The sequence below is a fragment of the Acaromyces ingoldii genome (assembly GCF_003144295.1).
Source record: "Acaromyces ingoldii strain MCA 4198 unplaced genomic scaffold FA10scaffold_7, whole genome shotgun sequence".
NCBI lineage: Eukaryota > Fungi > Basidiomycota > Exobasidiomycetes > Exobasidiales > Cryptobasidiaceae > Acaromyces > Acaromyces ingoldii.
Window position 1 is genome coordinate 279771 of NW_020290253.1, and position 26609 is coordinate 306379.

Consider the following 26609-nt stretch of genomic DNA (forward strand, 5'->3'; position numbering starts at 1 on the left):
CTCTTTTTGTGTCTTTCTTGGTTTTCTTCTTCGGAACGGGCGGCGAGAAGGGAACGGGTGAAAAAGTGACAGTGATGAAATCGGGAAAAGGAAAGGAAGAGAACAGAAAAGAAAAGGGACCGCTGCGCAGGGGACAGTCGCACTCCCAGGTGATCAAGCAGCAGCCGGGACAGCTTGGGCCTTGCTGCTGAAAAGCTTGCTTGGCGGGCGACGGGTGTTCCAACGACCATCGACGCCCGGTGCACCATTGCTCTGCTCCTTCTTTGATCCAGTCAGGCCCATCTTGTTGAGCCAGGGCAGTCCAAAGTTGTTAAGGAGGCTATAACCGCCGACGGCGAGGCCACCAAGAGCGGCTGCTGCCGCCATCGTTTTACCTGGACTCTTTGTCATCTTTTCACGCGTCCACGCAGTCATGCCCGGCTTGTGAGCGGCTGGTTCGGCCTTTGCGCCTGTCTTGACGTGGGGCTGAGGGTGGGGTTCGCCGTGCCCTCCAGGAGGCTTTTTATTAGGGCCGCCATGGGTTTCGCCATGGGTGTCGCCATGAGTGTCGCCATGAGTGTCGCCGTGGGGATTGCCATTAGGGCCGCCATGAGGGTCGCCATGAAGGTCGCCCTGAGCGTCGCCATGAGCGTCGCCGTGACGCACCCTGTGAGGCTCGTTCTCAACCATCACTATGGACTCGTCCTGCACTTTGCGCTGGCGCTGCGACCCGACATTCTGATCGGTCCGGGGCCGTATCTCCTCTATTACTGGACCATTAGGATCGCCGAAAGCGAGTTCTCCACCTGGTCTGGTGACCATAGCACGATGATAAGGATTTTCAGTCATACCCGGATGAATGGGCACCATAGCATTGTGGGCATGGGATTCGATGTGCGACTGGACCTGGCTGGGTTCTGTAGGCGATGGCATACCGTGCTGATACTCCATTGTCTGACGCCCAGGTCTGGCGGCATTGTAGTGTTTCAGGTCGGCTTCGGTGCCATAAAACAATGGGTGCTCGGCACTGACAGAGGCTCTAGAGTGGTATCCATGTCCGTGTTCGGCGGCGACGTGCGGCTGAGAGGCTCGCTCACTCTCATAGCCTTCGCTTTCTCGGTTGAAAAAGGAATCGGATTTGGTCATCTGCTTGCGCATGGGTGAGATGGGGGGAGAAACCTTTTCGACATTGAATGGAGGGGCGGAACTGGCCCGATCGAGCTTCCGTTTCGGAGTGGCTTCAGCGGTGCGGTGGAAGTCGTCTTCTAGGAAGGTCCCGTCCCCTAACGTGTGGACGTTGTTAGAAATGCGCACTCGCCTCCTCCTGCCACGGGTTTTAGGCTCACCTTTGCCTGCGCGGGTCGGAGAGCTGTGTCCAGCGGTGTCTTTGGAGTGAGGCCGTTCTTCATGAAAGTCCGGCTCGTCCCATTCAGTGAGGTGACCATCAGCCTTACGAGAATCCGGAAGCCAAGATGAACCATTCTCTTCGGTGTTACGTCCGCGCTTGGCCAGTAATACGTCTCCGCGCCGATTCTTGTTCAGACTCGGGTGGATGTGCGAGTTTGACAGGCCACGGACATGGTCGACGACGGGATTGATTCCTTTACTGCCGCTATGCATCGACAGAGCGGCAGTGGTGAGGACTGTGGCAACGAGGGTCGCAAATACGAGGGCCATCCATTTCAGACCGGTGCGGCAGCGGCGTTGGTTGTGTTGTGACGTGGCAGTATCGATGTAGATGGTCTCGCGCTCCCATTTGGCGCTCGTCTCCGGATCGCGCGAGTCAGAGTACACGGGGAGATCCTTGGTGGGTTGCAGCTTGTTCTGCTGCTGCTGGCGAGCGACACAGCGACGGCAGATGCAGACGACTCTGCTCCCGGCAATGTGAGCATGGCTGCGGACGAACCGAATGGTGGCAATGATGGACGCAAGCAACAGTACCATAGCGAGAACCAAACAAAGGAACTTTGTGCGTGTTTGGACCTCCTCGACATTCTCCCAGAGGACCTTTTCCTCCTTCGTCGCACTGCTTGTCGACGTCGACGTCGACATCGACTGGGGGGCGTGGTCGGATGGGACGGTGTAAGGGCAGACGTCGAGCTCTTTGGCAGCTTCGAAGACGTTTGACTCGCCAGAGTCACCTTTGCTGGTCATCATGGCGTACTCAAGGACGACAGCGTACTTTTGTTTTTCTTCGATGATGTCATCAAGGGCAGGGAGCAGAGCAACGGCTGCTGTGGAAGGATCGGGCAAGTAAGTCGAAGCAAGCAACTCCTCGCCACCGAAGGGAGTCCTCTTCGACAGTTCGGCCACGGCCAGAAGCGCCTCTTCTTCGTCAGAGCGCCTCTTGTAATGAGGCATGAGTGTTGTTCCGGACTTGTGGAGATAAAAGGCTTTGCCAATCTCCTCGGCAGGGGCTTGCAGTGGATCGGCTGTATCTCCCTTCATCTTGACTTGCTCCGCATCTTTGCTACCAGGATTGACACTTCCTGCCTTTTGGCTGCTTCCACGAGCTCGGTTATCCAGGATTTCCAGCTTGTCGAGGAGAGGAATGGTAATCTCCTCTGCACCACGCTTGGCAAAGTGATTCATCTCGTCGGCGGATCCCACAGACTCTCCCGTGCTCTCCCTCTTCTCGGCCAGTGAATCTCCCTCGTCGATGCTTTCGACCGATGTTTTCTCAAAGCCATCGGGCAAAGGGGAGCGGCGCTGAAGACGATCGCCGCTCTCATCATCGATGGTAGTTTTTGCTTTCACATCATCTTCATGCTCTCGCGTCGTCGGATCGATTGGGTTTTCAGGTTTCAAGGATTTCGGAGAGCCTTGAAGCTCCGCCTTTTCGGAGTGTTTAAAAGACTGATAGGCTTCTGAGTTGCCGCTGACTCCCTTGACTGGGTCGACCGTCCCGTCAACGCTGTTCAAATTCTCCTCGCCGCCTTTCTTTGCACTCGTCGAGGGGGCAACCTTGCTGCTCTTCCAGGGTAACGACCAAGTGCTAGGATGTAGCAGTCTCCAGCTCTTGTCTTTGTTCATGTACTGTGCCCCCTTGTACGCTCCAATGCCCAACGCTGCACCTCCGACGACAGCAGCCCCGATTCCCGACTTTGGATGCTTCACAAGGGTTGTGGTAGTCTTCATCCTGAGCTTCGAGACCCCGTTCTTCGTCTTCGCAAAAAGCTTTGTCAACATGGGCACCTTCGGACTTACACTGCCGCCGGGGGGTGGCAAGTTACCATCCCTCTTCTCCAGTCCAGAAGAAAGGTCGACAGAATCAAGTGCACTTCCCACTTTGGAATTGTCATGCTTTTCGTCACCTTCGTCGGATTCGAGCGAACGGCGAACAAGGCCGCTCCCGATCTTCTTGTTTTCCTCGACGTGCTGTCCGAATTCAACGAGCTGGGTCTTTTCCCTCCTCTGATCCCACATGGCTGAGGCAATGGCAAAGTTGCTCAAAGTGAGGGTCGAAGCGTACAGTGCTGTGAACCTGTAAGGGTGCTTGCTAAGCGAGTGGGAGAATTGGGTCCAGACGCTTGTCTTGAAGGGGCTCCTCTTCTGGAGCGTTGTTGCAAAACCGTCTCCCTCCGCGAGGTACTGCTCACGTCGGTCGATTGCGTTTGCATCGCTTGCTTCCTCGCGCTCGAAAGAGATGCCGAAGCCTGTTTCGTGCTGATGTTCCAGACTGTCTTCGCTTGCATACAACTTGGCCTTCTCGTTCTGTACAAAAACATCTTGTTTAGCGCCGGTGGAACAATGGAGTCAAAGAGTCTCTCTTACCACTGCGCAAGTGGAGGCTTTCTGGCGGTATTTAGGTGCGTATGACTGAGGGGATTGAGAGGACGACGGGAAGGGGTGGTCAGCGGGGTGGTCTCTTCTGATTGGCCAACGCTTCTTTACCTCATGCGGCTCGGACCTCCTTTTCTGGAAATTGTCTTCCTGGAGTTGTGCCTTCATGTTGGAAGTACATCGCATCAGCTGTCACCAGTCACCACTACGGGGCACCTCTGCGCAGCGCACCTCGTCAGAGTCCCATATGCCTCCCTCGCCGGAGGAAAGTTGTCCCACGTCCCGCTTCGTAGGATCGGAGCCACCCGAACCATCATCTTTTCCCTTCCCCCATACGCGTTCAAACACCTGTGGCGGTGATGGAGAGCACGATTCAGCTCACTCTATGTTACTTTGCGCGGACCAGAAAAGGCTGCCGCACTCACCCCAAAATCCTGTTATAATATGATGTTCAAGTCACTTAAGTTGATTTTGCTTCCACCAAAGTTTGCGTAACACTTACCCGAGCGCACTGCGAGAGGCGAAGTGGTCAGTTCACGACATCGTTCATTAGTGCTGCTGTATTGTCCTCGACGACTTCCTTATATTCCTCACCTGAATTCTCTATAAAGGAATTTGTTCAGCACATTCCGTCATCCCAATACATGCAAAAAGTGCAGACGGTGCTCTGCTCACCTTCAAGGCCTCTTTCTGTTTTTCCGTGAACTCCTGCGCAACGAAGCCATTTCTCCTATTTTCTTCACGGAATGCTGCTTTCATTTTTTCGCGCAGTGCTCGAGCCTTTTCCTCTCTTCCAACTTGGTGAAGCAGCTCTCGATGAGAGTCGCTGTCCTCCTCCGCTGTGAAAGACCCAAATTCCTTCGCCAGATCTTCGTTGTAGCTCCTCAGCTGCTCGCGAATACGATCTAGGTCCGATGCATCATTTTTACCCTTCTCCATACGCCTTTCAATCACATTCAGGAAGTCATCCTTCGTTTCCCGCTTCGTGGCTGTTCCCGGTTCTTCTTGTAAGGGACTCGTTCGGGCACTACCATCGTCCGGACTGCGCTTACCCCAAAACTTCTCCGCTTCAGCAGGACGACGAATGAAAAGCGAATGATGGTCACCGGCGTCGGAAGCATCGACGAAAGATTCTTGGTCCAGACGGTCGGACTGCAAGCTGTTGTGTCCAACGTGGACTTCAAAGGGCGAGAACGTCTCGTGGGATAGAATGTCGGTCGGGGTGCCGAGGCGGTGCCAGGGCTCCGTTGTGAGCTTCGAATGATGAAAGCCTTTGGCAAAGGGACTGGACGAGTCCTGCTCGACATATCCCTGGTGCTCCTCGGCGTGGCTAAAGACTTGCACGTCGTTGTCATGTTTGTTGAAGGGAGTGGCCTGCACTCCTTCAGCAAAAATAAGGGCGAGTCCGACGACGGCCAGGCCGACAAGAGCTGCCCTCATCTTGAACCTGAATTTGATCATGGCTTGGCAGCGTGATGCGGTGGCGAGGGAGGGCACCCGCTCACTGTTGCCGTTGCTGTTGAGACTTGGTGGCAGTCCTGCTGCTCACTGTTGCTCTTTTGTGGTAGCTGCTACTATCGAGAAGGAAGAAGAAGTGAGGGAGAGAGGAAGAGAGAAAAGTTGGTGAGGAGAAAAAAGGTAGGAGGGAACCGGATTGGGGGGCCTCCTTTTATCCTTTTCGCCCCCACTTTTCCAAGCCTTGCACACAGCGAAGGAGGACCAATGAGATAAGAGGGTATCGGCGCTGCCTCGGTTGAGAGCCAATGGGGCGCAACATGCCTTCACCGAATGCACTGGCTACCTCCTTTCTTCCCTCTAAGGGAGGGCCAGTCAGGGGCGCGAGCTGCCCCGAAAGCCATTTGTTTATTTATTTTTTCACCTCAATTCCTTCTCAAAAGTGGCGCAGTGTGATAGTATGACCATCAGCCCCAGTGTCGCTCGCTGCCTCTCCCTCACAGCACTACCTCGCACGTCACTTTGAAAAATAACTACTCTTCCTAGAGCCGTCTGTCCTTGTGTGTGTGTTGTCTTCAGTTCTAGTGTAGTTTGTTTTCCTTCCTGCGCCCAAAATATTTAGTCGGTAGGGGCGTAGCCCCGTTTGCAAAGGGCCCATTGCCGACGCCCCGGAGTCGGCTTGGCCCTCTTCGCAGAAAAAACCACTCTCGCACCTCGTGCAAGTGCCTGAGGTCAGCAAAAGACGCAACAAAACATCGCGCTTTACTCATTGACTCGTACGAGGCGAGTTGAGCGTGACACCGAGTGCGCTCCTCGTTGTCGCAGCAAGCCTCAACTCTGAGCCTTGGCCCCGGTCTGTTGTGTCGCATGCCAGGAATGCACGTCACTGATGCTGTTGACGCAACTGAGTGAAACGGCTGATAGCAGAGCAATGGCGCCATCATTCACTCTCTCAGCCCTTGCTTGCTCGGTGGGCTAGACATCGCACAAGTGTGCGCCCTAGACCGGGCCGAAGAAGCGGCGAATCAGCCGGCTGGCCAATTGCAGCTCTCTCCTTCGTGAAGGTCTAATGCCTTGTTGATGTGCTTTTCTGGATCAATGCATTTTGTGTGTTGTGTGGTGTGTGTGAAGAGAGTATGAGAGACATGGAGCGAGAGGGAGAACGGGCTCGCCCTCTCGGCCAGAAAAATAAAGGAGTACATGCGGCCCTGAGAGGAAGAGCCAAGTTAGAAAAATTAAGAAGAGAAAGAGAGAGAGAGGACACAGTGAAGCACCGAATCTCTCGCTCCCTCTCCTTTTGGTGGCGAGAGGAACCGCTCCAGCCTCGGATCTCGCCATGAAGTACCGTCTTTCCGATCATCGCATCACATCACTGGCGCCCGCCTCTATCCGCGCCCAGCACCCAGCGCCGAATCCCGCCATGAAGGAGCTCGTGGTGAGACCATTTACTCCTCAGGGATCTCGACCTCGCCCTCGTCGATGCCCTCGATGACATCGTGAGGAGGCTTGCCGTCGACGGTGCACCCGACGCTCTGAGCCGTACCGAGGATCTCCTTGACGGTGCCGCTGAGCTCCTTGGCGAGCGACTTGAACCGCATCTGGCGAGCAATGTTGATGATCTCGTCGAGAGGGATGTTGCCGTTGTGCGGGCGGTTCTTCTCCTTCTTGCGGTCACGCGGGGGCTCCTTGAGCGCCTTGATGACGAGCGACGAAGCGGCGGGCACAATCGAGACCTGGGCCTGACGGTTCTGGACCGTGAGCTGGACCGTGACTCGGAGTCCCTTCCAGTCACTGCTGGCCTTTGCAATGTCTTCTCCGACCTTCTTGGGCGACTGCAGGTGAAGAGGCGTCAGTTCCTTGATCATGTCCGAGGCTAGTCATGCCGTTTCTCCAAGGGCCTCTTCGTGTCGTCTCCCCTGTACGCCTAACCCTCGTAGCTCTCCATCGCTCTCGGCCCCCCTGCCTCCTAGCCTCCTCCCCTCACGCTCCCCTTGAACATTGACCCATTCATTCCTCCTGCCATTCCACCTTCTTCCCTCGGCGCCAACGACCTGTGCTCCCACTTCCCACCACCCCAGGCTTCGTCGTCCACTCGAGAGCAAATACTCACCAGACCGAGGGGACCAATCTTGGGCGCAAGGGCACTCGACGAACCAACCTCGCCACCCATGGCGCGGAGGTAGATAATCTTGACCTCGTTTGGGTCGATCTTGGGAGCCATCTTTGCTTGATCTCCTTGTCACTTGGTCGGGAGGATTTGGTGGATCTTCGAGGGAGCGCCGGCCTTCGACGACTACAACCAGACAAGGCGCGCCTTCTCTTGGGGCCGCAGTTTTTCTCACGTGGAAGAAAAACTAAAATTCAGAAGAGACATCTTTGGGCCACGTGGATTATAAATTGAATTTTATTCCATTCTGCTTCCTGTTGCACTGTAGCGGTCCTGGGAATTGAGGGCCCTCGTTGACGGGCCGGGATGCTCTTGTCTGACTGTCATAAGTCCGTGACCACACTCGATCTCACCGCCAAAAAATCGGGCTCGCAATCACACTGTTCTCAGTCTCAAAGGTAGATTAAAGTGAAGCATCAACTCTATACTAGCAATGAAGGAAGAACAGATGGTGACGTATTGTAGATGGTGGGCCTATGTCTATTTGGTCAGGTAAGGTCTGAATGCCAGAAAAAGAGGAAAAAGATGGCTTAGAGGCAGAGGAGAGCGGCCCTGGCGTCTCAGTGCTGGCTGTGGCCGTGGGTGCGGGCAGCGGCGACGCCATCGACTGCCTTTTTGAGGAACCTGAGGGCAGCCCTCTCGATTCTCATCTCTTCGCGCAGCCTCTCCTCTTCTGTCATTGGGCCGCCGTGGCCGGTGCCGGCGCTGCCAAGATGCTCCGCACCATCGACACCACCGCTTGGTCCAAAGGTGGGCGACGCCTTGCTTCCATTGCCGCGTGGACTCGAACTGCGAATGGAACCTCTGCCAATACCTGATGGCAGGTGGAAGCCTCCGAGCGAGACATTCTGGGACGAATTGGGCCGCCAGAAGCGCTTGGGACGTGTCTGGTTGGCACCTCCCGCTCCTGGCGCTGTCGCCGCTCCAGCCGGCACGGACGTCGTTGCCGAGGCAGTCGACGGCGGAGACCCGACACTGCCCGGCAAGCTGGTCACGCTGGAGCCAGGGGCGCCATGAGGGATAGAGGGAGGCGACTGTGGAGGAGAAGTCTCGGGCGAAGCAGCCGGGCTGATCTCGTTGGAGCTCGCAGCAGACTGGCTCGACTTGTTGCGCTTGAGCGCAAGAGAGGCCCACGGCGTCTTCTTGCTCAGCTTGCTGCCGTCAAGCTTGTGCAGCGAATGCTGAGAAGACGAGGCCGAGGCGGGCGCCGCCAGGGCCTGGCGAACGGCGTCTGCATTGGCCGAGTCCAGCGTGGGCGCCGAGTTGGTCATGATGTCGGGGAGCGAGTCAGAGCTATCGCTCTGACCAGTCGCACTCGTGCTACGGTGCAGTTTGAGTGCATCCAGCGAGTCCTCGTCGGCGCCCTCCTTGTCCTGCTCCTGTGGCTGCTCTCGCATCCTCGTCGTCAGCGGCCGCGTGGCCGTCGGCGTGTGGTCAACGTCCTCAAAGTCAGCAGCCGACTTGGCAGCCTTTGTCGCTTCCTGAGCAGCCTGGTCCAGCGCCCTTTCGCGTCGGTCGAGGTCCTGCTCCGTCTCCTGGATGTCCTCCTTCCATTCGTTGACGAGGGCTACAGCCCAGCTCTCACCGCCAACGAAGCCGCCGATGGCGCGCTCGTAGTCAGCCCATTTGTAGCCGAATGCACCAGGAGGAGAGGGCATGCTGACAACTTGGTCCTCGGCATCCTGTGCAAAGGGGGCAAAGTGAGGCAGGTGGATGGGCATGCGAGAGTAGACGAGGTGGAGGAGGATGAGGTGAGGCGTCGCCTTGGCGGCTCGGCTGACTTCGGGAGGCAGCGAGCAATGCTTCGCCCTCGTCGAGACGGCGTCCAGGATGGCTTCTGGGTGCGTCTCCAGGTTCTGCGCGACGATGATGGTGCTCTTGATGGCATGCAGTGCCTCAGCAAGCGCTGCGCGAGCCAGCTCGTCCTCGTCATCATCGTCGTCGTCGTCACTGCTACTGCTGCTGCTGTCGTCATCGTCGTCCCCATTCTGATCGTCGGCGTGCCCCTTTTCGTCTCCACTGCCCGACTTCCTTCCAGCAGACCTTGTCACGCTGCTGCTCTTGGTCAGTGGCTTCAGCTTCGAGGGCTGGAAGCCTGCCGAGAAGCGAATGATGAGCTTCTCAAAGGCTTGGAGCTCGGCCACGAGATGTGCCGTCGCTTTGGCGGACCAAGAGCAACTGCCGCCAAGGGCCGAGAAAGACGCCGCGGCAGCCGCCAGGTTGGGTGTTGACTGACCCGAAGGAGAAAAGGACATTGCTGATTTGGGGTGGTCGAATGAGTCTGCACGCTTGTCCTTCTTTGCACCCACGACGCCGACGCTGACGGACTTGAGGGCCGACGTCAGCTGGGCTGGGCTCGGACTGCGCTTGCTCGACTCAGCCAGCAGCAGCTGTTGTTGCTGCAGCGAAGCGCCTGGACTGACGGCAGAAAGAGGCGCATGTCCATAGACGGATGCAGGCATGGGAAGGACCCTGCTGGTGAGGATCATGAGGCCCTTCCAGATGACGTGGATTGCCACCGAGATGTACCATCCCTCGCCGTCCTGTCCACAGCGCTCTTCAATCCGGGGCACGAGGAGCCGTCTTGCTCCCTCCAGCCGTCCTTCGAGCTCCTTGAGCCAGGCAGTCGATGAGGGGACGGGCGCGGACGGTGTGGCCGCACCGCTGCCAGGTGCAGGTCCTGGCGAAGAGAGGCCCGAGGGTAGGGCAGAGGCGTTGGCCGCTGCGGCCGAGAACGACGTCGTCGCCGCACCAGCAGCGGCAGATCCGGTGATTTGTCCACCTGGAAAGGGCGCAACGTCGGCCACACCTGGAGAGCTGAGCGTAGACACGGGCGAGAGCGACGGGCCGAGGCCCATAAAGGGCGTAGGGACCGCCTTGGAGAGGCAGGCAGTCATCGACGACTTGATCGACGCGAAGAGGGGCTGGATGACGTGAAGGATGGTGCCTTCCATCTTCTTGCGGACCGGCGTGAGAATCTCGGAGACAAAGTGGGGCATGCCTCCGTCGAGACTGCCGGGCGGGCCTTCGATGCACCGCTCCAGCGCATCCTCGACGATCCACTCCAAGGCGACGAGGCCGAGGTTGTACTCGAGTGCCCCCGGTGGGTTCTGGCCCTCCTTTGCCGTCGTGGGGATGAAGTTGAGCGAGGGATCCTTTGTGGGCGACACGAGGAGCGAGTCGATGCGCGTGGCAAACAGCGTCAATGCCTTGAGCGAGGCGCGAGAGGCAGCGCGGAGCAGGTAGGCATCCACAGAGGCAGCATAGTCGAGCTCGGCCACGACGGTGTGAGCGACCTCGAGGATGACGGCCTTGCTGGGCAGCTTCCTGCCTTCGTAGCTGATCGCAGAGAGCGCGGGCGCGCCCATCGATGCACCGCCACCGCTGAGCGCCGTGGCGCTCTTTGCTGCCCCGGCGAGAGCGCTTCCCGTCGTCGAGGTTGTGCCGTTGGAGTGGGAGCCACCGGTGCAGGGGACAAAGGCTTTGTTGACGAGTTCGCTGAGCTTGAGCGAGTACTGCGCCAGGTGCGACGGATCGGGCAGCGCATGGTTGGCCTTGGCTCCGGCTGAAGGGGCAGCGGCAGCGGTGCCTACACTGCCGCCACCGAGGATGCCATTGGCAGGTGTGAATGCGCCAGACGCAGTGCCGGGAGGCGTCTTTGCGCCCTCGGCCTTCTTGCTGCCCAACGACTCGCCCGCCTTGGTCATGCCGTTGGCAAGCATGCCGCCGAGTCCCATGCCAAAGCTCGACGAGCGCTTGGGATGTTTGCCTGCCAGCTCGGGATCGTGGGCCGCATCAAACGGTGGCTGTGCAGCGTCAGTCTTGTGCAGAGGGCGTCCGCGCCAGTTGGTGGCTGGTTTGGCCGCGACCCCGGTGGCTGAGGGCATCGTTTCGAGGTGCGCTGCTGCCGGAGCCTTGGCGTCGGGCGATGTCCTGCGGTTGAAGCTCAGCGGCATCCCGGTCGTTCGGTCGCGGAGGTTGGTCGTGCCTTGAAAGGGAGAGCTCCGCTCGGCGACAGAGTCCGGACGAGTGCTGATTGTGGAATGGTGGGTGCTCGTAGGAGGAGCTCAGGGGGAGAGGAAGCACGCTGGGAGGCCGGCAAAGTGTGTCTTCATCGGCTGGCCAAAGAGCGCTCTGCCTTGCGCTTTCCCTAGATGCCCAAGCCCTGGGCAGAAAGAGAGGCTTTTGAGATAGGGAACGCGAGAGAGAGAGAAAGAGAGGGAGGAGACGACGCCTCAGCCGTCGTTTGTTGTGTTGGGTATCGCTTTGCCTAGGCGAGGTTACGCGTAGTGGTGTGATCCAGCAGGCCAGCGTCGTTATGGCGGCCTGTCGCTCGAGTCAATGAAGAGGATCAGTTGGCCGACAAAGCGCCGGCTTGCTGCTGTGGAGACAGTCAGGCTGAGGAGCGAGGATGCGCAAGTCAGTCTCTCTGGTAGCATGTATTTGGGCGTATTTGGAGCGCTGGACCTACTTTGTAAAGGCGTGCGTGGAGCGACTACAACTAGGGTCGACCATATGTTGGCTACAAGGTAGAGTCCAGTGAAGTCCTGGATAGATGCCGTCGTAAGTGCTTGAAAAGGTAGAGATGCTGCAAAGGAGCGCTGTTTAGAGAAAGAAAGAGAGAGAGGGTAGAGCGAGAGTCGTCGGTCCTCGTTCGGGCTGAGGGCGATTGATTGCACTTTTACTATTGCGAACTGCTGCTGTGGCTCAAAAAATTCCCTCGATCCCAAATTGGTGGTTTTTTTTTCCTCTCCCCGTCTCGACTTTTTTTTGACTTTGGACGACGCCAATTGGGAGAATTTGATTTTTGCCGGCGCTCATTTGTCGAATCGGCTCTGCACACGTGCTCGAAAGAAAAATGGCTGGCGAACTCCCGCCGGCGCCGCGGTGGCTTCTCCTCGCGGCCGTCGGAGCGTGAAGCAGGAGCATTTGATAGATAAGACACACGACACAATCGTTCGAGAGGGAGCAGCGGGTTATGATACAGGGAAAGAACAATCGACGTATGAGCACAGTTGCAGAAAAGAGGTATCTAGTGTCCTCCCGCTTCATGGAGAAGCGGCATTGTTGTGGACGGCGCCCAACGCTGCGCTGTCGTGGCTTGACTCTTCTTCTCCCGAGGCGAGCAGGCTCAGCCGTCCTCCTGTACCCTTCTTTCTCGCTGCGGCGATCAAAGGTGAAGGTTTGAGATTCTCCTTGTCGTCGGCCCCTTCGACCGGTGTTGAAAAGTCAATGTGAGAGATGACGCCATCCCCTCCCTCTGCGTTGTCCTCCCACACGGTCCAGCTTTCGTTCGACTTGCCCAGGTTGTTGTTGGCACCCAGGTTTCCGTCGCCCAGGCCCAAGCCCAGGCCCAGACCAAGCGTGATAGTGCCATTGACGCCACTGCTGCTGCTATTGCTGATGCTCGAAAATGAGCTCGTCGACCTGTGCCTCGTGCCGTCCCCTTCCTGCAGCTTTCGAGGGCTCGGCGATCCGGCACGCACGTACTTTTCCTCCTCTTCGGGTGACGAGTCACCTGGGAGGTCTTCATCCTGGTCCAAGAGCCGCCTCGATGCCTCGTCGGGGCGGACCCGTTCCTTTTTACGGGGCAGGCTCGCAGGCACGGATGCAACGGCTGACTTGGGAAGAGCAGACGTCGAGGGCGTCGATGGATGCGAGCTTTGGAGACCGCCGGCTGTGCGACGCCGCTCAGATCTCACGAGCGAGGGGGAAGGTGAACGCGATGTCCTTTCGCTTCTGGACCTCGACTCTGGCGTTTCGCGCTTCTCAGGTGATGCACTACCCCGTCTTGATTCGCTAGACGCCGCTTGAAGTCCTCCTCTCGTCGGCTTGAAATTGCCAGCACTGTTGCTTCTGCTTCTGCTCGTGCTGCTTTCCGGAGCTTGCGGCGCCTTCTTGCGCTGAATGACGGGGCTCGTCTCGAGAGGCAGAGCGTCCTCGGCGGCATCCTCGAACAGCCGGCGTCGAGCGGGCGTCGCCTGTTTGCTGAAAGGTCCGGGCGACGACGTCGACGAAAGCGAGTCGCGTTTGGTCGGCGACGACGCGAGGCTCATCTTGGCGGGCGAAGAGTGCGTCTTGATGGGCGAGGGAGGACGCGCAAATTGCGACAGGGGAAGCTCTCCGAGGGGTTGCCTGGTCATTTTTTTTCTCCGTTGGCGGATGGCGGATGGCGGATCTCAGGCGAGATCAACGCTGCTGTCTTTATCTGTGCGTCTATCGCTGACAGGCCACACTACTACTACGTCAGTTTCGTCGATGAGGGACGGCGATCGTCATCGATGCACCCCAAATTGTGCCAATTTGATTCCGCGACCGATCTCCCACGGCCTTTGCCCGAGTCAAAGCACGACTCAAACGCGCCGACGCGCGAGCTCACGTGTCGCAGCCAAGCCAAGCCGCGAGTTGGGCTTGAGAAATTGTAATGATTTTGTCTTGTATTGCCGCTTATATAATTTATAAAGCAGACCTGCTGCGGCTCGGCCGCGCGCGCAGATTTGGCAGAGGACTCTCGCAAGAAGGCTCGCTTCTCCTCCTCATCGACTAATTGATCACAACAGCTCAAGATGACCAAGAAGAGAAGGGTACGTTTGTCGCTAGCTTCCGAGATGGAATACTAGGTCGCGGAACGCTGACCTCGGACTCCTTTGACTGCTCTCTCCAGAATGGCGGCCGCAACAAGCACGGACGAGGCCACGTCCCCTTTGTTCGCTGCAGCAACTGCGCTCGCGCTGTGCCCAAGGACAAGGCCATCAAGAGGTTCACTGTCCGCAACATCGTAGAGTCGGCTGCCGTCCGTGACATTTCCGACGCTTCGGTGTACCAGGGTGAGTAACGGCATGTGGGCATGATGGCAGAAGGGCGACGACCACAGAGAGGGGAAAAGAGGAGGGGCGTTATACCACATCGATGGCGGCGACGGTGTGCGAGGAAGACGAGGAGGAAAGATCCACACATTATACGGACCGCAGAACTGACGAAGAGACACACCTGTTCACAGAGTACGCGCTGCCCAAGCTGTACATCAAGCTGGTTTACTGCGTCTCGTGCGCGATCCACGCCCACGTTGTCCGTGTCCGCTCGCGCGAGGGCCGCCGCAACCGTGCTCCCCCCGTCCGCGTCCGCTACAACAAGGACGGCAAGAAGATCAACCCTGCCGTTGCCTCTGTCCAGAACGCTGGCGTCGGTCCCCAGGCCGGTGGCGCGCCCGCACCTACCGCCCGCGTCTAAAGGAGAAGCAAGAGATGCATCTGTCCCTCCTTGACGGGAGATCGTGTGTGTGCTCTTGATGACGACGACGACGGCGGCGCAAACGAGGCGCAGCGCCCTTACACCACGTCAACATGTAACATTTTTCTTACCTCCTTTTTCTTCTTCACATCACACAAAAGAAAGCACCAACATATGGCATCACACAAACGAAAGCGCAAGCGATCGAGGGTGACTGACTACTTTTGCGTGACATAGATACACCGAGGGGACAGAGAGATGGTGAGAGTGAATCATGAGTCGAGTACAGGTGGGATCGATATGAAGGTACAGAAGAATAAGTGAGGAGCACAAGAGACCGGCTCTTGTCAGTTTGTCGGCTTGGGTGCAGCAGAAGCTGGCAGGCAATGAAGCAGCAGACGTAGTCGTCAGGTGTGTTTCAAGATCTTCACGGTGCACTGATCCGTCTTGAAGCCCGTACAAAGGTTGTTTCAATGACCATCACCTGTGCAAAGACGAAGCATATCATCTGCCACTGATCTCGTAGCTGGAGAACGAGGAGAGAAAGTAGACACACCATAGCTCTGCCAGGCGCCCACCCCGCTCAGGCCCAGGGTGTTGGTCGATGCATTTCCGGGCTGGCTGAAAAGGAGGAGCTGCTGGTGTTGCTGGTATCCACTCGCGCCAGGTCCAGGCCCCAACGTCTGACCGTCGCGAGACGCTATGAGAGAGACAAGCACCACGAGGAATGCAAACCTGGTCGCCTTCATATCTGGCTTCTCTTCTACTTTTGAATTCTGTATCTCTCAAGGAGGCGTCGGAACGGAGACGACCGCTGCTGCTGCTGAGTGATCAGCCCCGCTCGGGCTGACTGATCGGGCTGACTGATCGGGCTTTCCGTCGTCGGCCAGAAGCTGAAAGCGTGCGGGGACAGGCACAACTGGGCAATCCTGCGCCGGGGGCCCGAGCGGTGACGCAAAGGCTGAGGCTTCCGGGCGGTGTTGCGAGGAAGAAACCCCTCTCGAAAGGGAAGGGGCCGTTACAGCTGCTTTCGATTAGTATGGCGTCTGCGTCCTGGACAGGTCTGATGATTGCACGGTGATGACGTCTGCCTCGATGAGGCTGGTGTCCAGCGAGTCTCCCTTATCTGAACCTTGTCCCTATCTTAAGAGTCGAGCAGAGTCCCCGAGTGGGTCAGCGACTCGTTGACTCGCAGTGAGTAACGGCCAGGCTGTTCTAGGGACCGACCGCGCGCAGGACGCAGAACGAAGGAAAAGAAAAGGCGCACCCCCATCTCCTCTCTCTCTCTCTCTCTCTTATATCTCTACAGGAGTGAATGGCGGTCCATTTCTGTGTGTGTAGGTCTCTCCTCTCACTGTGTACAGCCGATGCCGTACAGGAGCGGACTCAGGACGGAGGGCAATAGACTGGCGGCGGGCGATAAAACAATTGGCTTGCATAGCATCGCCCGAAGTACCTTCTCGGTGCTCTTGGTTGGCTTACAGACGTCTGAAGACTGTATGTGGGAAGAGAGAGGAGATTTCAGAGACTGGGATCCCGTGGTGCCTGGGAAGACCTGACTTTCTCGTCTGCTCCGCCGGTAGACCCCAGCTCAGCTTGTCCGCTTCCGTGCCTCGAGACAAGACAGGGTGTGAGAATGTAAGCATGCAAGAGGAGGAGACAGGCACCCCCACAAGTGCCCAGCGGCGCGGACCATGGGCAAGCCGCCGGACGTCCGTTGTGAGCGCCACGCCGAAGCCAGTCCAGCATCATGCTGCGACGCTGTGTTTTCGTTGAGTCAGTCAGTCAGATAGTCCTCAAGTCAGTCAAGTCAGTCGACTGCGCGCGGAGCCGTTGCTGGACATGCGTGTGGGGGGCGTGTGGGGGATCAGGGGTGCTATCGGAGACTCAGAGATACTCTCTGGGTTATTGGCTGGCCTGCCTGCCTGCCTGCCTGCCTGCCTGGCCGTCGGCCTGGGCGGCGAGCGAGGGGGCCAAAGCAGCGCGGGGGGATGGGAAGCACGCTGCGCCCGCAGAAATTCAAGCAGCCCGCCCAACCACCCCTCCACACTCTATCTACCCTTCGTTGTTCTCGCGCTGCGCTCGGGCCCAGTCAAGTCGTCCTGTGAAAGGCTTGCCTGATAGCATCATCCCTATCATCCTGGTCCTGTCGCTGCCGGTCAGCTTCACGCTGTCATCTTTGATTTGCTGCAGAAGGGAAGGTAGAACAGCTTGGCTGGAATCTTGGCCTCGAAAATCCACGCACACGGACTCCCGCGATGCTGCCGGTCGAGAATCCCACGACATCATACTGGCAAGCGACGAGCGCCGACTCGCCGATCCACGATCACGGCCGGGATGGCCCTCTGCCGACCGAGCAGCTGTTTGACGTCGTCGTCGTGGGCAGCGGCATCTCGGGCGCCACGGCCGCATATACGCTGCTCCGTGGGGAGGAGGGCGACGACGACGACGACGACGAAGCAAGAACCACAAAGAGGCCGCGGCCAAAAGTGGCCCTCGTCGAAGCGCGACGGGCATGCTCAGGCGCCACGGCCAGAAACGGCGGGCACTGCCGACCGGATGCCTATGCGGGCTTTTTGAGGTACGCTGCCATCGTGGGCAAGGACCAGGCGCACAAGGTCCTTGTCAACGAGCGCCAGACGATGGACTACATCCGAGACACGGCCCAGAGGGAAAAGATTGACTGCGACTGGTGGCAGGGAAAGACGTTTGCGGCCTTTATGAAGCACGAGGTCAAGGCACTGTCGCGCAAGAGCTACGAGGCATACGACGAGTACGGGCAGCTCAACAAGGAGGAAGTCACCTGGATCGAAGATGCAGAGGAAGCCCAAAGGGTGAGCTCTCGAAAGAGAGTCGCAGTGCATAGCCAGAGTTCGATCTGAAGCTGACATCAGATGCACAAGGTCACCCGCATCCCAGGCTGCGTCGGCGCCGCCACGTTCACGGCTGCCTCCGTGTATCCCCTTCGATTCGTGCACGGGCTTCTGTCTCGCTCCATCGACGCCGGCCTGCAGCTCTTTACGCACGCGCCTGTCACCAGTATTGAGCATCAGCAGCAGAAACAAGAGCAGGGCATCTGGACCCTGTCGACGCCGAGGGGCACCCTGCGAGCCAAGCATGTGCTCCTTGCCACCAATGGCTACACCGAGGCCCTGGTGCCCGGCCTTGGTGACTTTCTGCTGTCTCACAAGGCCCAGTGCAGTTCCATCGATCCACCGCCCGCGTACCGGGACGAGGGCAGCCTCAAACAGACCTACTCCATCGCAAAGGGAGGCGAAGACTTCGAGTACCTCGTTCAGCGGCCCTGCAACGATGCAAAGAGGTCGAGCAAGGGCGGGCCTTTTATCTTGGGGGGCGGCCACCCTCTGACGCCGAGAGACCAGGTCGTCGGCACCGTCGACGACAGCACTGTGTCCGATGCCGTCACCGAGCATCTGCGCACATATCCTGGCCGCACATTCGAAGGGTGGAACGACGACGAGAGCCGCCTGACTCACGTGTGGACCGGCATTCAGGGCTGTGAGTCTGTTTCTTGGAACACCTCTTCTAAAGCTGACCTCGCTTCACACTTTTTCTCTTTCAAAAGACACACGAGACTCGCTTCCGCTATGTGGGCAGCAAGCGTGGAGCGACTCAGCCGGGCTCTGGCTCTGCGTCGGCATGCAAGGCCACGGCATGGCCCGGGCCGCGACGTGTGGACGCGGCGTAGCGCGCCTGATTCTCGGCCAATTGGCCGGTGCCAACGAGGCGGCAATGACCGACGAGCAGTGGGAGCACGCCAGCGGTCTCCCCAGCTGTTTCAGATGGACAAATGCGCGTAGCAAGCGCCGCGATGTGGATTGCCGCTACGAATGAGCGTTACCAATCTATAGATTCTTTGGACAATTCACTGGTGTAGACAGAGCGTCCCAGTCAGTCACCAGAAGTCGTGTAGTCGTCGTGTTGGACAGAGGGCCATAAACTCACATATCGAAAGAGAGCACAAAGAGAAAGAGGAGGACATAGCCCTCCTACTTTTTCTTGCCCCCCTGGAGCTTGGCAGCAGCCGCCTTCCTGGCCGCCTCGTCCGCCTTTTGCTTCTGCTTGAACGCAACGTCGTCCTCGTCGTCCTCCCTCTTGTCCTTCTTGGGCTGCTTGAGCGGCTTGGCTGTACCGGTGCGTCTGACTCAATAATTGCAGCTATGATGAGCCAACACCTGCCTCTACTCACCTTTACCTCCCTGGCGATTCATGGCTGCTTCGTGGAAGTTGAGCTTGAGGAGAACACCCTACGCCCTTCCAATTTTTATTTTTATTTTACCTTTTTTTTATTTCCCTCGTGCCCCTTTGTGCTTCTGTGACGGATTTGTAGGCCCGGGCCTGCAATGACGGAATGCCCACTGAAATGAGCGCGACGCGGCGAGACGCGACTTTTGGGAAGGGACGGACGGGAGTTGCATTTTTTTTTGATTTTGGGTTGTGTGACAATCGAGACAAAGGGAGTGCATCTTGTGCGTGTATGTGCGCGCGCGGCCTCTACTTGCTCGTCACGCATACAACGGGGATCCTTCTTCAACCTTTGCTCTGTTCTCTGATTTACCTTCCTTGCAAAGGTCGCCGGAGCTCTATCATCAACACAACAACGCACAGATGGAGAGGTACGGCTACCCCTCGCCGCCGGGCAGCGGACGTGCCAACGAAGAGGAGAAGGCGATGCCGCGGGCTTGCCCAGATGTGTCTGCAGACCTGTACACCGTCGAGGCCGCTCATGCCTTCGCTTCTTTGCCAGTCTCCCACCATGATGCTCGAGGACGCGGCCCTCTCTCGGCCTCGCTCTCCAAAGTGACGAGCCCAGAGCAGCAAGTAGGAAACGACTCCTTGACGCCGCCGGCAACGACCAACGAAAAGGAACGCGAGGAGCACCAGCACCAGCACCAGCAGCAAGATGTCCTGGAACGCTATCGGCAGCCTTCGGTCGATGCTTCCCGGGCGAGCTTGGTCCGCCCAGGCGGCATCACCGCCACCGAGCCCTCAATTGCCCAGCGTCCAACGACGCCCGTCAAGGTCAAAGCCGCGCCAGCACGTCGATACGACCACGGCATTCGTCTGCATGCTGGCCACTCGCTCCACAAGGTAGTGCCAGTCAGAGATACGCCTGGCAATCCCTTCCTCGAGGGTGGGCCCGCCGATCTGGGCTACACCGGCCGCCGAGTGGGCTCTGCCCGCAGCCATCCAGCGATGCCCAGGGAGCGTGGGACCATGACCTACGTCTTCCGGGGCCAGCGTGTCACGTACGCGGACGCCTTTGCGAGCGACTCGGACGACTCGGGCGGAGAGGACGATAACGAAAGCGAGGATGGGCCTGTGTACAGCCTCGACAAGCTTCAGCCTAGGCTCCTTTTCCCGGGAACCAAGGCTTCCGTCGCCGCCCAGGCTCCACAGCGGCCTCCGTTCCGGGGCATCCTCAAAGAGACGGCAAGGTCATCGTCACAGCACAGTCTTGGCCGTCTTCAGCAGGAGTGCCTTTCTTCGTCGTCGTCGGCGTCGTCGTCATCATCATCATCTTCCACGATGAAGTCAAAAGCAAATCTTGAGCTGCTCGACCGACTCGATCGAGCAGGCTGGAGCGACGACGATGACGATGAGGAGGACATCAACGATGACGAGCGCGATGATCAATGGCACAGTGAGAGAGTACAGCGGATGGGCCGGTCTCGCTCTCATCAGGGCATCGTGGCAGCCAACGCCAGGACGCTGGCGGCGATGCACGAGGACGAAGACTACGATGCAATGGACGGTGACCAGCCTGCTGGGCAGAATGCGCCGGTGCCAAGCGTGGGAGACCGAAAACGGAAGCACGTCGAGGTCGAGGAGGTGCAAGGTCAGGATGTCAAACGGGCAAAGACACTCGTTGCTCCCGGATTCGCGGGCGGCCAGGATAGTGACCACGGGCAAGGACTCAGTTGTCGGCAGCAAGCCCCAGTGCACGAGGACGACGACGATAACCCCTTTATCGACCATGCCAGAGGGGCGGCGTCGAGTGAGGAAGAGGACGAAAACCGACAGGAAGGCGAGACCAACTGCTCGTTTACCACTCGACTCGCTTCGACGCAGTCCCGCTTCGCTCCCTACCAGCCCAGGCAGCCCAGGCTTGGGGCGCCCCGGGGCCACGCCCACGGCTGGGCTCACAGCATGCACGTCCCAAGCCACCTCCGCAGGATGCGCTGATCAAGGACTTTTGCTTCCCTTGCACCAAAGCTCATGTTCCCATCCTCCTTCCTGCTTGAGTCTTCCCCTCATTCTCGCTCTAACGCCGCACTTCATGTCCACATCATCCCATTCATACATCGAATCGTCTACTACACTGAGCTGCTATTCCGGCATCAGCGCTAAAAGCACCGCAATTACCATCAAATTTCCTCATCATCACTCCAATGTTTGTGCTGTCGTCGTCACAAGACATCAATTGAAGCCTAATTTTGAGACGAGAATAAACAAGCAAAGCATTACGAGGGGCGAAGAAGCAATCAGTAGCTCATGCTTCGTTCAATGACCTGCGTCAGGTGAGCCTGGCCATCAGAACCGCCGGCGACATCTCCAATGCCCGGTGCGAGATCCAGCACCCGTCTCTGCGGGATACTGCCCTTGACCAGCGCAGGGACTGTAGACAGCTAAGTCAGTCATATAGTCCTTTCCTCCATACCCGGCCTCGCTTTAACAACTCACTGTGCTCCGATCGGTAGCCGATGGCTTCGAGGCCGCGCGGCATGCCGAGCGTCTTGACGAGGAACTTGGCAATGACGTCGTGCACCACCTTGCCAACCTCGGCATCTGGGAGCCGCTCGAGCGAAGCGACGGAGAGCGTCCCATCTCCGCCGTCCTCAGCGTCGGCCGCGGCGAAGATGGAGGCAATCTCGCGGTGTCTTTCGGGCGAGGAAGGGGCGGTGAATTCAAAGACTGGCAACGGGATGGATAGGGCTTCAGCATCATGGCAGAAAGAAGAAGAGAGGAAGAGGAAAACTAAAGACTCACCACCGGGGCCGGTGAGACAGACGGAGAGGCCGTGCGGGATCAACGGGTGGTCCGAGTTGTAGCCAGGGTGGTAGTAGTTGGTCAAGGTCTTGTTTAGGCCCGAGATGGGGTAGGAGATTCCGTGGCAGAGATGCACGCCAGCTACGGGAGCGGAGCAACGTGAGCAATTGAGTCTCATCGTCAGAGAAAAGAGGGGAAAGTACACACCATTGCCAAAGCCGATACCAGCAAAGGTGGCTGCCAAGAGCATCTGGCCACGGGCCTCGGTGTCGCCCATGGGATCTCTGGCGACGCGAGGAAGGTACTTGACCGTTTGCTCTGTGATCAAGGCTCATCAGCATGATTGGGAATCCTAACAGAGAGACCGGAGATGCTTACTCAGGGCCCAAAGCGAGAACACGTCGCTGATAGGGTTCCGTCCCTGGTAAGCAGGACGCTGGAGCGGGTTCTGTGGTCGGGGCACTCTTTCGTAGTAGGGGATGGCTGTGTAGCTCTGCAAAAAGGGAGGAATGTCGTGAGAAGCTCGTAGACGACGCGAGAGAGCCTCTGCTTTGCACTTACCTCCAGAGCGTGGAAGAGGACATCGAGACCGGCGGACACATGAACGGCGACGGGGCACGTCTGTGTGTTGAGCGGGTCGACGATGCCAAGCAACGGGCGAAGAGCCCTGCTGGCAATACCAGTCTTTGCTGACGAGGCCTTGTGATCAAAGATGGCCGTCCCCGTCGTCTCGGAACCTGTGCCTGCCGTCGTGGGCACCGCGAGCAACGGTCTCAGCGTCTTGTCGACCGGGATGCCCTTTCCGATGGGCGCATTGACAAAGTCGAGGAGATCAGCGTCCGGGTAGCACGTAAAGAGGTTTGCGACCTTGGCCGTGTCCATGACGGAGCCACCGCCGACGGCAAGGAAATGGGAGAAGTCGTGCTTGCGCGCGAAACCCATGGCGTCGGCCCACGATTCGTCGTTGGGCTCCACTCTGGTCCGGTCAAAGATCTCATAGGGGATCCCAGCTGCTTCGAGACCCTCGATCGACTGCTGCATTGGAGTCAGGTCACGGACGGTGCGGTCGGTGAAGACGCCGACCTTGCGCGCTTTCATGTTCTGTTTAAGAAAGAGATATGAGAGCGTCTTCCTATGGAGAGCCAGAGGAATATGCTCACCTGGAAGTCCATGCCGATCTCCTTTGTGACGCCCTCGCCAAAGCGAATGTTGCTGGCAGCGAGCTACAATGCTCTTGAATCAGCTTCACTTGCGCACATGGTATGCAGAAGAAAGAGCGAGAACCCAAACGCACCTCGAATGCATACTCCTTCTGCAGCTGGTCGTCGACGGGCGTCGCATAGCCCCTTGCACTGGCGCCCGCCGACTGGTTGTGGCCTGCAATCATCTTTGCACCTGCTCGGACGGCTCCCAGCGACGTGTTGCGGAGCGAGGAGCAACCATGGCAGGGGCAGCCGGCCGAGTGCGACAGGCGCATCAAGTTCACTGTTTGTCGACTTGGTGAGCTCGTGGACAAGAAGAGGAGGGCGGAGCCCAGTGTCACTCACTGATGGACTGGCGAGAGGCAGGGACGATTCGAGACGACATGGTGGGCAGATACTCTTCGTCGCTGCTATCTTGTCCGGGCCTGGTCGAGGGAGGTGAGAAGGAAGAAGAAAAGGGCTAAAACCCACTTTCCCCACCTCGGACTGTCGAGCGACCAATCCGACACGCGCGGGGTGGTGGAGGAGGGTCCCCACCCCCTGCTCAGGTGGCTTCTTTTTCTTCGGCTTCGGCAATTGCATCTGCGCCGGTGACTTAAACACACACATCACACACAAAGTGCTTCTTGCGTTAACGATGGATCGTAAAGCAGAAGAATTTATAGGAGCGTAATGATATGTGAGTCAACTACCTGGGCGTATGTCGTTATGTATGAGTACAGAGTGATGTGGAACAGCAGAAAAGAAGTCGTGACGGTATTCCTCGTCGGAGGATTCATCTCCCTTGATCTGGGGGGACTGCATTTGAATAATTTCAGATGAAGCGAGGGAGCGACTCAATCTCGTTCCACATCTCCTCCTTGAGCTCGGCTGCGCTTGGCCTGGGTGCGAGATCGTAGGAAAAGTACTCTGGGCCGAGGCTCGCCACGCTCGGCTCGTCCTCGGGGTCGTGGTAGGCAGCCAGGTAAGGATGGGCAAGGCACTCTTCCACCGTGGGCCTCTTCTTTGGGTTGAAGGCGAGCGTCTTTTGCAGAAAGTCGAGCGCTTCTGGCGAGGCGGTGGGGAAGAGCTTGGCAAAGTCCTTGCGCTTGCGAAGGGGCATGTTGCGGATGTAGTCGCGCGACCGACGAGAGCCAATGGCGTAGAAGTCGTCAATCGATGGTGTTCCCAGCACGTCGAGGATGAGCGAGATCTGGTGGTGGTAGTCGCGGCCAGGGAACAAGGGACGCGAGCTGATCATCTCGGCCAGGATGCAACCCACAGACCAGACGTCGATGGCCTTGGTGTACTGCTTGAACGTAAGCATGATCTCCGGTGCGCGGTACCAACGAGTAGCGACACTACAGTCGGGACGATGAAAGTCAGCTCCGTTCTGAGAGCTCCGAATCGAGCATGAGACTTACTATTCGGTCATGAATCCATTTTCGCCACCGGGCTCAGCGGTGAGAACGCTGCGAGCGAGGCCAAAGTCGCACACCTTGAGGTCGCAGTTGGCGTTGAGCAGCAGGTTGCTTGGCTTGAGGTCACGGTGAATGACGTCGGCCGAGTGCATCACCTTGAGAGCACGGAGAATCTGGTAGGTGAAGTATTGAGCGTGGTCATCGGACAGCTTTTGCGTGCGGACGACACGGTGAAGGTCCGTCTCCATGAGCTCCTGAATGAGGTAGACCTCGTTGAAGGCTTCAAACGTCGGTGGCTTGACGACGTCGAGGATGTTGATGATGTTCTCCGAAACATCACTCTCCTGAAAGTAACGGAGAAGCTTGAGCTCGCGGAGCGTACGAAGCGCAAACATCTGGTGGTCGAAAGGTTGAATCTTCTTGATGGCCACCTTCTGGCCGGTGGGACGGTGGATGGCCGAGCAGACGACGCCGTAGGCGCCCTCGCCGATGACGTCACACACGCGGTAACGAGAACCGACGTTGAAGCTGTGGTGGTCGATGTGTTGCACGGTATCGTCGGGCGGGGCGATGTTTAATATGTCATCGAACATGCGAAGCGCGGTGACGACACAAGGGTCGTTGAGCAGAGCATCGTCGCACGGTTCGCATGCGAGTGACAGCGCCGACGGCGAGGAGAGGCCAGTCGAAGACGATGACGTGGAGCAATCATCATCGATGACATTGCGCGTGGCGACAGACGTCGGCGAAGTTGCGAGAGAAGAGGGAAGTAGTTCGGCAGTCGTCATGGCGGTCCAAGGCGAAAGCAAGAGATGACGGTGGTCAGGAAGGTGTCAGATCAGCGCAGCGTCGAGGTTGCGTCGGTGGTTGTATCGGGGAGTAGATCAATGCAAGACAACGAGAGTCAGCAAAAGTAGTTCTTTTGAACATGATCGTACAAAGCGCCGGTAGGGAACAATGGGAAGAGTGGTCGTGACAAAGGGAAGAAGGATCCGTCGTCTCCCTTTGTCCAGAGCCTCCCCCCCTTTGTCCTTATTTTAGACGCGCGAAAATATTGTGGCGCCGCCCAAATGCAGCTAGCTTGGCTCATTACTGCTGCTACTCACCGAACTTTCCTGACTGGCTGCTGGGTGCTGCTGCTAGCCGTAGACGTAGTTGTAGTCGTAGTTGTTGTGGCTTGCTTTGCAGGCTTAGCAACAATCGTTGCGGAGCCGACGTGGGCAGCCGACGCGGGCAGGGTGGCACTCGTGGGTGGGAGAACGGCGGCCATCGCTGAGAACGAAGCTTAATCAGAACCTGCTGAGCTTCAAACTGTGGGGATTTGCGGCAGGAGTCGACTAGGGGTCGACAAGGGTGACTGGTGGTTGAGAGAGCAATCGTACGCTTGTTGACACCTGGTCGAAGCACTTTTAGGTAGATATTTGGTGAGCTGCCGGTGGGTAGTCCTGCTGCCAGTTGAAGAAGAGAGGAGAGAAGTGGTTGAGGGAGGATTTTGCTTCGATGTGAGGGAGGCAGGATGAGTCGCTGAGCGTGAAGCAGTGATTTTATACAATTGAAATGGGCAGCTTCTCTGTGTGCGTACGTCGTTGCGTGCGTCGAGGAGAAAGCCCCATGCGGGCGCCGCCACATGATCAATGGGCAGGACGACGTCAACGTATACAAGAAGGCAAAACATAGAACGAACGCCCAAGGATAAAATTGTATTCGGAGGCGGATCGGCGGCAGAGCAGGCAAGGTGTGCGCCCATTGGACTTCTGTTCTAAATTGCCGTCCAGAGACATGATTCCGCGTGGTTGAAGGAGATAGCAGGTTATCTGCGACGAGTCCTGCTCTTGGACACAAGGTCATTCTGCACTGCTGACCAAAAAAAATGAGAGGGAGACTGTTCCTACATTACCACCCTGTCCCGACGCGAAGGGAGTTTGTGCTTTGAGCACGCCTTTCTTTCTGCCTTGCCGTGTAACCGCCGGGGCACTTCCGTCCAGAGTCAAATCAGGGTTTTTAGTCGCTCGCGGCTTTCCTTGGGCTTGGCCCTCTTGTGTCTACGTCTACCTCGTGGGCGTCACAAACGTGAAATGCAGAGGAAAGGTCCTGCGTCCCTTTTTTTTTTTTTTTTTTTTGAAATTTGTTTCGTGCCTGGGTAGGTAACGCATGGTCAACTTGAATTTGAGTGCAAGGCCAGGTGCACAGCAGATTAGCATGTAAATTGCACCTTTGACCTCATTGCTGCTCTGACCTCATGGCTCGTACCTGGCTCGCAACGATCGACTTTAATTATTCCTGGCTTTAGAGGATAAATAAGTCGGCGCGGGCGCACAGCGGAAAAGAGTTGGCGTCAAACTCGAAGTGGGCGCGCTATTCAGAAAACTGTACTCCACTTTC

At 57.8% G+C, this 26609-nt stretch overlaps 12 protein-coding genes across 12 annotated transcripts; 4 read left to right on the top strand and 8 right to left on the bottom strand.

Annotated features, from left to right (window-relative positions):
* Nucleotides 1–25: 25 nt before the first annotated feature.
* On the bottom strand, nt 26–4046 carry FA10DRAFT_184173 (hypothetical protein). Its single transcript, XM_025518331.1, has 4 exons — nt 3874–4046; nt 3754–3798; nt 1326–3693; nt 26–1262 (listed from the first exon to the last, which is right to left on the bottom strand). Exons 1-4 carry the CDS (start codon nt 3946–3948, stop codon nt 154–156), a joined length of 3597 nt encoding a protein of 1198 aa, XP_025374590.1. The 5' UTR covers nt 3949–4046; the 3' UTR covers nt 26–153.
* Nucleotides 4047–4258: 212 nt separating this feature from the next.
* Nucleotides 4259–5327, bottom strand: FA10DRAFT_184177 (hypothetical protein). Its single transcript, XM_025518332.1, has 3 exons — nt 4815–5327; nt 4438–4751; nt 4259–4365 (listed from the first exon to the last, which is right to left on the bottom strand). The coding sequence occupies exons 1-3, from the start codon at nt 5221–5223 to the stop codon at nt 4312–4314; spliced, it is 777 nt and encodes a 258-aa protein (XP_025374591.1). The 5' UTR covers nt 5224–5327; the 3' UTR covers nt 4259–4311.
* A 930-nt stretch (nt 5328–6257) lies between these two features.
* Nucleotides 6258–6609, top strand: FA10DRAFT_184244 (hypothetical protein). Its single transcript, XM_025518333.1, has one exon. It carries the CDS (start codon nt 6354–6356, stop codon nt 6555–6557), a length of 204 nt encoding a protein of 67 aa, XP_025374592.1. The 5' UTR covers nt 6258–6353; the 3' UTR covers nt 6558–6609.
* FA10DRAFT_269348 (60S ribosomal protein L12) lies at nt 6301–7467 on the bottom strand. The gene is made up of 2 exons (XM_025522717.1): nt 7328–7467; nt 6301–7049 (listed from the first exon to the last, which is right to left on the bottom strand). The coding sequence occupies exons 1-2, from the start codon at nt 7436–7438 to the stop codon at nt 6663–6665; spliced, it is 498 nt and encodes a 165-aa protein (XP_025374593.1). The 5' UTR covers nt 7439–7467; the 3' UTR covers nt 6301–6662.
* A 477-nt stretch (nt 7468–7944) lies between these two features.
* On the bottom strand, nt 7945–11340 carry FA10DRAFT_288822 (hypothetical protein; the record flags this gene model as incomplete). Its single annotated transcript, XM_025524237.1, has 1 exon — nt 7945–11340. The coding sequence occupies one exon, from the start codon at nt 11338–11340 to the stop codon at nt 7945–7947; it is 3396 nt and encodes a 1131-aa protein (XP_025374594.1).
* A 1092-nt stretch (nt 11341–12432) lies between these two features.
* On the bottom strand, nt 12433–13527 carry FA10DRAFT_262550 (hypothetical protein; the record flags this gene model as incomplete). Its single annotated transcript, XM_025520132.1, has 1 exon — nt 12433–13527. One exon carries the CDS (start codon nt 13525–13527, stop codon nt 12433–12435), a length of 1095 nt encoding a protein of 364 aa, XP_025374595.1.
* Nucleotides 13528–14045: 518 nt separating this feature from the next.
* FA10DRAFT_234391 (putative 40S ribosomal protein S26) lies at nt 14046–14614 on the top strand (the record flags this gene model as incomplete). The annotated part of the gene is made up of 2 exons (XM_025518980.1): nt 14046–14211; nt 14385–14614. Coding segments are annotated over 2 exons (396 nt in total), but the record flags the coding sequence as incomplete, so codon positions are not given.
* A 2048-nt stretch (nt 14615–16662) lies between these two features.
* Nucleotides 16663–18647, top strand: FA10DRAFT_269352 (FAD dependent oxidoreductase). The gene is made up of 3 exons (XM_025522718.1): nt 16663–17448; nt 17518–18133; nt 18201–18647. Exons 1-3 carry the CDS (start codon nt 16873–16875, stop codon nt 18467–18469), a joined length of 1461 nt encoding a protein of 486 aa, XP_025374597.1. The 5' UTR covers nt 16663–16872; the 3' UTR covers nt 18470–18647.
* On the bottom strand, nt 18625–18846 carry FA10DRAFT_288826 (translation machinery associated TMA7; the record flags this gene model as incomplete). Its single annotated transcript, XM_025524238.1, has 2 exons — nt 18625–18761; nt 18825–18846. 2 exons carry the CDS (start codon nt 18844–18846, stop codon nt 18625–18627), a joined length of 159 nt encoding a protein of 52 aa, XP_025374598.1.
* Nucleotides 18847–19143: 297 nt separating this feature from the next.
* Nucleotides 19144–21053, top strand: FA10DRAFT_269353 (hypothetical protein). The gene has a single exon (XM_025522719.1). It carries the CDS (start codon nt 19244–19246, stop codon nt 20819–20821), a length of 1578 nt encoding a protein of 525 aa, XP_025374599.1. The 5' UTR covers nt 19144–19243; the 3' UTR covers nt 20822–21053.
* FA10DRAFT_269354 (putative alcohol dehydrogenase) lies at nt 21009–23305 on the bottom strand. The gene is made up of 9 exons (XM_025522720.1): nt 23173–23305; nt 22920–23110; nt 22786–22848; nt 22187–22726; nt 22004–22118; nt 21833–21943; nt 21626–21766; nt 21320–21550; nt 21009–21254 (listed from the first exon to the last, which is right to left on the bottom strand). Exons 1-9 carry the CDS (start codon nt 23210–23212, stop codon nt 21121–21123), a joined length of 1566 nt encoding a protein of 521 aa, XP_025374600.1. The 5' UTR covers nt 23213–23305; the 3' UTR covers nt 21009–21120.
* A 336-nt stretch (nt 23306–23641) lies between these two features.
* FA10DRAFT_234515 (Pkinase-domain-containing protein) lies at nt 23642–24820 on the bottom strand (the record flags this gene model as incomplete). Its single annotated transcript, XM_025518986.1, has 2 exons — nt 23642–24167; nt 24231–24820. 2 exons carry the CDS (start codon nt 24818–24820, stop codon nt 23642–23644), a joined length of 1116 nt encoding a protein of 371 aa, XP_025374601.1.
* Nucleotides 24821–26609: the final 1789 nt, after the last annotated feature.